The sequence below is a fragment of the Juglans regia genome, chromosome 14, assembly GCF_001411555.2.
Source record: "Juglans regia cultivar Chandler chromosome 14, Walnut 2.0, whole genome shotgun sequence".
In the NCBI taxonomy this organism is placed as follows: domain Eukaryota; kingdom Viridiplantae; phylum Streptophyta; class Magnoliopsida; order Fagales; family Juglandaceae; genus Juglans; species Juglans regia.
The window spans coordinates 10,024,937-10,032,985 of NC_049914.1; the positions used below are offsets into that span (position 1 = coordinate 10,024,937).

An 8,049-nucleotide genomic window follows, 5' to 3' on the forward strand; every position below is an offset into this window, starting at 1 on the left:
TTTTTTTTAAAAATACACATAATTTGCGCATTTCAAGACAACCAATATCATTTATCTATTCAAAAACATTCAGTTTTGGACTTCAGCATCGAAGTTTTTTTTTTAATCACGATTAGTGTAAATACAAACCTCTGGGCTAGCTTTTGATACCACTCGATCGAAGCCAAGCAAGCATCTGTTGAATAGAAAAAAAGAAAGAACATAAACAAGATGTCAATATACAGTCTGTCTCTAAAATAATATATATATATATATATATATTAGGATTATTAATATGACTAATAATTAACTATATATTATAAAAATTTAATCAAAAATTTCTAGTCATTATACGTGATTTCGGATCAACCATGTTTAAAATCTAGTATTTCTGTTCATGCATAAAAAATAGGTTGAAACCAAACTAATTAACTCTCTTATATAATGTAGCACTAGATTAATTTAATTGACTTACCAATTAATTCGATAGCTTCAACAACAAATTAATGACAAGTACTGGAACCTTCTAATCGTCTTTTCGTGTACTTTGAGGTGAAGAGAAAAAAAGAAGAAAAAAAATAAAAATAGAGAGTTGCCATATCTGCAGCCACTCGTACGAGCTCTTCTGTAATGAATTTGAACCTTAAATACAACTCACATATATTGATGTTCACGTACAAAAGCTATTTATAAAGACCAGTTGTCTAGGAATAATTCGGTCCTTGCCACGGGCAGATCAACAACATTTAATAAAAACTATCTTTCTATTACTATTTATTACTGTTCTCTCCGCATGTTTTGTTTTTCTTGTTTTTGTTTTTTTTTTTTTCTCTCCGCATGTTTGTTTAGTTTTTTGGTTTTTTTTTAGATTCGTTCGTGTGAATGCCAGTGTGCGATGTAATACTACAATCCGCATCCCTCTCTACATCATCACAACAAAATCACGGTAAAATAACAACAAAATCACCACAAAATAAAAAAATAATCACACAACTCACCAAATCAACACACAAGTTTCTACACAAATTGCAAATCACAAATCATGGTCATCGGTTGGAGCTTGGGAAGGAGGGAGAGTCCGTGAGAGAGAGTGGGTATGCGTGAGGGGTAGATCGGGGCCATGGGTAGTTGGGGTAGGTCGATGGTGGCCAGAGGAGGCTCATGACGGTGGCTGGACACCGTGGATCGTGGCGCACGACGGTGGAAGTGGGAGAACCCGTGCGTGAGGGAGGTAGACTTCGTGGAAGCAAACGGCAGGGAGATAGAGGCCAAGCTCGTTGGAGGGGGATGGCCGGTGGAATAGGAGGCTACTGTTAAGGTGGTGGCGCCGAAGGATGGCACACAGCGGCGCAGCAACATCAAACCCATTTGAGCTGTGCATAGTCGAGAGAGAGGAAGAGAGAGCGTGAGAGAGGGAGACTAGTGTGAGGGGACTTGCCGAAGTGAGGTGGTGCCGGTGGAAGGGGCGGTGAGGCTCACTGGTGCACGGCGGCGCCGGGCTGGGAAGAGGAAGATTCGGCTGGGAGAGGGGCAGTATACCGCGTACGCGTGAGCTGAGGGAGGAGAGAGAGAGAGAGGAGGAAAAAGTGAGGGAAAATGAAGAGGGTCTGAGTATTTATCCAGTCATTTCGTCTTGGAGTCTTCAAAATGATATAATTGTAAAAGATTAAAATATTGATTTGAATATACATAAACATTAACTTAATTAAAAACATTGAAATAAATTAAATAGATGATGAAATTTTATTAAATATTTTTAAGAAATTAATCTCAACCCTTTATTTTAAGTCCTTAGATTTGATCTAAGGATAGAAATTTAAACACTGATTTAAACTAATTTAAAATTTAAATAATTAATATATAAATAGCATATCATACATAAACTATCAAATTTAATTTATAAAATACTAATCTTTCACCATTAAATAAATGATGAAATTTTATTAAATATTTTTAAGAAATTAAAACCATATAAATAATTAGAATTTTAACATAATTTAAGTATGATAATATCCTTAATTAACTAAATAAATAGCATATCATACATAAACTATCAAATTTAATTTATAAAATATTAATTTTCCATAATTAAATAAATGATAAAATTTTATTAAATATTTTTAAGAAATTAAAGCCATATAAATAATTAAAGTTTTAACATAATTTAAATATAATAATATTCTTATTTAACTAAATTGGGCAAACGTGCGTGAGGAATGAGAGAGAGGGAGAAAGGAAAAGTGGGAAAAAATGTTAGTTTTTGGGTTTTAAATTTCAACCCTTCATCTTTAATCTTCAGATTTAATCTAATGGTAGAAGTTTAAATATTGATTTAAACTAACATAAAATAGATAATTAAAATATAAATATTTTATCATACACTTAAAATTAACTTCAATTTATAAAATACTAATTTTTCATCATTAAATAAAAGATAAAGTTTTACTGAACATTTTTAAGAGAATAATATTATATCATACACTAAAAATCAACTATAATTTATAAAATACTAATTTTTCATCATTAAATAAATGATGAAATTTTACTATACATTTGTAAAAGAAAAAAACTATCTAATTAATTTGAATTTTTAATATAATTTAAATTTCATAATAAATGATGAACATAAATAAATAATAATTTTATTCTTATAGATTAAACTATTTTAATATTCGAAGTTACACTTTATTTTTTTCTTCAGTTTGACAGATGTGGCAAACGTGCTTTGTACGTTTACCGCTGCTGGTATATATATATACACACACTAGGTGCAAGTAATGTACAATGCGCGTTTGCTTAGTTTATTTTATTTATTTATTTTTGTTAAAAACTAAATTTTTATTAATAAATAGATAATCTTTTTCGTTAATTAAATAACGATGTAATATTTATGTAATTTATAAATATATACATGATGCTATAAATAAACATCACAAGCAAAATAGATCATTACATACCAAAATATCTATCCCTAAAGCATTTCTAAAATGTAAAAATATCAAAAGATTCATATTTTAAACTAATATTTTTATTGAATTTGTATTAATTTTATCGTAAATAATTTTGCTAAAACTATTGAAAGAAGATACATAAATAAAAGCATGCATACATACATACATAAAGAGCTCAGATATCAAAAATCAACAAAACCACACGAAAATGGCAATTATTTACTACACCCCTCTTAAATTTGTCGTCAGTTATGTCCCTCTCATTTCATTTACGAGAGAGAGAAGCTCTGGTGTAGGATCATGATAGCCTATGGGTGTAGGATCTTAAATTAAATACATACCTTTATACGGTGCCGTTTAAAGAAAAAATAATCCTCATCATTGACACCATAATTTTTAATAAACAAACTATGAACTAAATCATAAGATCTACTTCTTTTCTTCTTTGTGCCGATACATTCATTTCTTTTCGACTATTCTTATTTTCTTCTTTCCTCTCTACTCACACTTTCTTCTCTTCCTTCTCTCTTTCTCATTTTCTCCTCATCTTCTCTTTCTGAAACCATACTTATTTCTCTCTCCCTCTCTGTGCGAATAGGGCTTCTCCGATCTCCATATTTGAGTGGTTTTAATTTTTTTTTTAACTTTTTGGTTGATTAGCAAATTTATTTTTTGCTTTCGTTTTCTGTTATTTCATTTTTTTTGCTCTTCCTTCTATGGTGTGTTTGGATGTAGATGAAGAAATATGTGGTTTTTTTTTTTTTGTGATTCTGTCTCATATATCTGAAGGTTTCTTTTTCATATCTGGAGGATTTGTTTTTGCTCCTCCTCCTCATTTTTAAATATTAAGATCTTAGCTCTAATATTTTGGAAGAATAATTATTTTCTTGCAACTTCTTACATATTTGAAGGTTTATTCTCTCTAATACTTAAATTTCTTTATTAATCTTTAGTAACTTATTGATAGAAAACTTGTGTTTTTGTTTTTCTCTCTAATAGTTAACATAAAACAGATTACTGAAGATATGTAAGATTACCTTACACCGAGGAAAATTTGAATATGTAAATCTCTAGTAGCTTCCAATAGCACAAAGATGAATAGAAACTTGAGGAGAGACAAGATTTCTTCGCCTAAGGAGGAGTATCTGATGCGTTTGTGTTATTCTTTAAATTTTATTCATTTGTATTTATTTTTTGAATATGTAATTGTTAATTGGAGAATTGTATCGCCAAATATAAATACAATGAATGTCAGAATGGATGTGCATGCAGTTGTATCGACTGGAACTGATAAATAGAAATATATTTGTGAACTGATAATTTTAATGAGTGGGCAAAAATACAGCCATTTCATGAGTCATAAATAGGGCATCAAATTTGAAAATACAGCCGTTTAATTTTTCTCCTTTCTCATCATTTGAATAAGTGAAAATTTTTTCATAAATAAGGTAATAAATTATTCTTTCATAAATAAGGTAATAAATTATTGTTTTCAAATTCAGAGAGAATTATTGTTTTAAATTAACAATCATTAAATGGTTGTAAAAGAGTTAATAAATTGTTGTCTTTAAATTATAGATCAAAATCCGTTACAATCATAGTAGACGAAGGGGAATAACTTTAATGGAAAAACAAGAAATGCCGTTAAAATAAGAATTGCAGTTTGATAGTCACGTTATATATATAAAAAGACACACACACACACATATATATATATATATATATATATATATATATATTATGGACCAGTTGTGATCAGCAAGACAATACAATACATGTATATCTTCATGTACGTGAACAACAAAAAGCATATCTTTGACATCAAAAGCACAAGTACCAGATGTTTCTCCTGTTTTTTTTTTTTTTTTGATTGAAAAGATTACACTAATTAAATTTATCTTTCATTGTTGTGATCAATAATAATAGTTGTAGATAATCGTACGGGAAGAAAAATATAGGGCCTGTATAAACGATTTGACCCTTCAAATCGCGTAGACTTTTTTTATTGAAAAAAAAAAAAAAAGTTAAAAAGAAGGTTAAAAAATTATTTATGCCTTCGATTCATGCCGTCTCACTGAATAGATATCTTACACGTGCAGGAAGTCGTTGTTTTTCAAAAAGATATAGAAGTAATAAAATTCATTCAAATTATATTACACAACTTCCGGTACTGTTATCATTGAAAGAGGAGAAATACTTTTTGTTTTGAAAATGTGTTTTGAATGATTTTTTTATTTATTTAGCGATTAAAAATAATTTTTTAAAAAAAATATTTATGATGATTAAAAATATATATGAAAAAAATAAATAAAAAAATGAAATAATCTATTTAAAATATTTATTCGAAATGCGTAACAATGCTCTTGAAAGAGGTAGCAGAAGGCTACAAGCAATTACCTGCGACTTTCATTGGACTCGGGAATCATTTATTTTCTTGCTTCGTAACATCGTAAACCTTGAGTTCCCTTTCTTTTTTCTTTTTTAATCACACGTCACTCCACACGCAGCCAGACAAAAACAAACGGCCTAACTAAGCGCGTCCCACCCACATTTGTCGAATGTTTTTTCACTCCATAAATACTCCATTTCACTCTCTCCCTTTCCTCCAACTAAATTCCAAACTCTCCCACATTGCAGACCACGCCTTCAACTTCTAGCAATAACAAACTCCATAACAGAAGCAGCTACCTTGTACTGCCGATCTCCTTATCTACTAAATTATTATCTGGAGATTGAGAAATTTATTGAGATATTTTCTTGTAAATGCCAAGAAAAGGAATGAGGAGCATTTTCTTCAAGTCTTCGTCTCCGTCTAGAGCAATTATCCCACCTCCCTCCCAGAGCCGCCCTTTCTCTGAATCGTTAATGGACGAGAACATTGATCTCGCAGAGTCTCTCATTACTGAGTGGGATTCCGACGTTTCCTCCTACTGCAAAATCATCTCCCTTTTCCACGGCGACCGTACCGAGGCCAAACAGTACCTACGCTCCGTCAGAGACTTGCAGTCCGCCATGCAATTGTTGGTTACCCAGGATTCCGCCTCCGACCAGCTTGTTAGGGCTCAGAACTTGATGCGAATGGCTATGAAGAGGTTGGAGAAGGAGTTCTACCAGATTCTGTCGGACAATAGAGAGTACTTGGATCCCGAATCGGTTTCAGTTTCGACCCGCTCTACGAGATCCTCGGCGGCGAGGTCGAGTGTCTCCGACTTGGAGGACGATGAGTCGGACGAAGAATTTCTAGTCGCCGGTGAGTCCATATCTGAGGTGGAGATAATCTCGACGGTTGCGATGGCGGACTTGAAAGCCATTGCGGACTGCATGATATCCTCTGGCTACGCGAAAGAGTGCATGAAAATCTATACTATTGTTAGAAAATCAATTATCGATAAGGCACTGTATCATCTTGGTGTTGAGAGGCTGAATCTCTCACAGGTGCAGAAGATGGATTGGGAGGTAGTGGAACTGAAGATCAGGAGCTGGTTGAACGCTGTGAAAATCGCTTTGAAAACTCTCTTCTACAGAGAGAGGATTCTCTGTGACAGCGTGTTTCCGGGTTCGTTTCCGATCGCAGAGACGTGCTTCGCTGAAATTTCGGGAGAGAGCGGGATGATCCTGTTTGGATTCCCCGAACTCGTAGCAAAGTGCAAGAAATCCCCCGAGAAAATGTTCCGCACGCTGGACTTGTACGAAGCTATTTCTGATCACTGGCCGGAGATTGAATATATTTTCTCGTTCGAATCGACCTCGGCAGTCCGAACACAGGCCATCAATTCTCAGATCAAGCTCGGTGAGGCGGTGCGTGGAATGCTAACAGACTTCGAAATGGCCATGCAGAAGGACTCATCGAAGACAGCCGTTCCTGGTGGCGGAGTCCATCCACTCACACGCTATGTAATGAACTACATCTCCTTCCTCGCCGATTACAGCGGTATCCTCGCAGACATTGTCGCCGACTGGCCTTTAGTATTACAGTCGCCGTTACCGGAATCCTACTTCGGGAGCCTGGAGTCCGACAACAGTCCGATTACCGTCCGAATCGCTTGGTTGATCCTCGTCCTCCTCTGTAAACTCGACGGCAAAGCGGAGCTCCACAACGATGTGGCGCTCTCTTACTTGTTCTTAGCCAACAACCTCCAATACGTAGTCGTTAAAGTGCGAACGTCGAACCTAAAGCTCCTCCTTGGTGATGACTGGGTGACGAACCACGAGTCGAAGGTCAAACAGTACGCCTCGAACTACGAGCGAATGGGCTGGAGCAAGGTGTTCGCTTCGCTACAGGAAAATCCGACGGCCGAGATTCCACCGGAGCAAGCGAGGGACAGCTTCAAGAAATTCAATGCTGCGTTCGAAGAGACGTATAGGAAACAAAAGGCATGGATCGTTCCAGACCCGAAACTCCGAGACGAGATAAAAGTTTCGGTAGCGAAGAAGCTCGTATCGGCATACAAGGACTTTTTTGAGAGGAATCGTGTGGGGTCAGAGTCGTTTGTTCGGTATACCCCTGATGATTTGGGGAATTACTTGTCGGATCTATTGTATGGGAGCGGAGGCGGAGGGAGTGTTTCGTCATCTTCATTGTCATGTGATTGGCCTCGTAGGCAAGGCCGTTGAGATTTGGGCGGTTGCTATGACCGGCGTTAGGCGTGTTTCGTATAAAAACAAAAGAGCGCGTAGATATTATATAGATATTTTTTTTCCCCGTGTATAGAGATGGATTAAACTGCATGTAACACGATTCTTTTATATATATATAAAGAATAAAATTATTTTTTCTTTTCATTTTGATCGTTCCATTCAATTTATTTTTATTTAATAATTAAGAAAATAATTTTAAATGTGTTGATATTATTTTTTATTTTTAAAAATATTTAAATATATTAAAAAAAAAAAAATTACTAGACAGTACGCCCAACGGTAAGAGTGAGGCGGCAGAATAGCCCCACTCATATATAAATATATGGATTTGTTATTAATTATCTCCGCACATTATATATTGTACTTATTTTTATTTATTTATTATTTCTGTTTTATTATTTTTAAATTAATTAAATTATTCTATACGTCATCTATGTATCATACATTTGATAAAAAAAAAAAAAAAAAAACTATGTATAAT

The 8,049-nt window shown here is 34.1% G+C and overlaps 1 protein-coding gene across 1 annotated transcript; it reads left to right on the forward strand.

The window, feature by feature from the left end:
* Nucleotides 1-5,443: 5,443 nt before the first annotated feature.
* Nucleotides 5,444-7,686, forward strand: LOC109015471 (exocyst complex component EXO70H1-like). Its single transcript, XM_018997945.2, has one exon. The coding sequence runs from the start codon at nucleotides 5,694-5,696 to the stop codon at nucleotides 7,542-7,544; it is 1,851 nt and encodes a 616-aa protein (XP_018853490.1). The 5' UTR covers nucleotides 5,444-5,693; the 3' UTR covers nucleotides 7,545-7,686.
* The last annotated feature ends 363 nt before the right edge of the window (nucleotides 7,687-8,049 follow it).

What these genes read in the sequence shown, in the direction of transcription:
- LOC109015471 (XM_018997945.2), top strand. Translation starts at nt 5,694, where the DNA reads ATGCCAAGAAAAGGAATGAGGAGCATTTTCTTCAAGTCTTCGTCTCCG.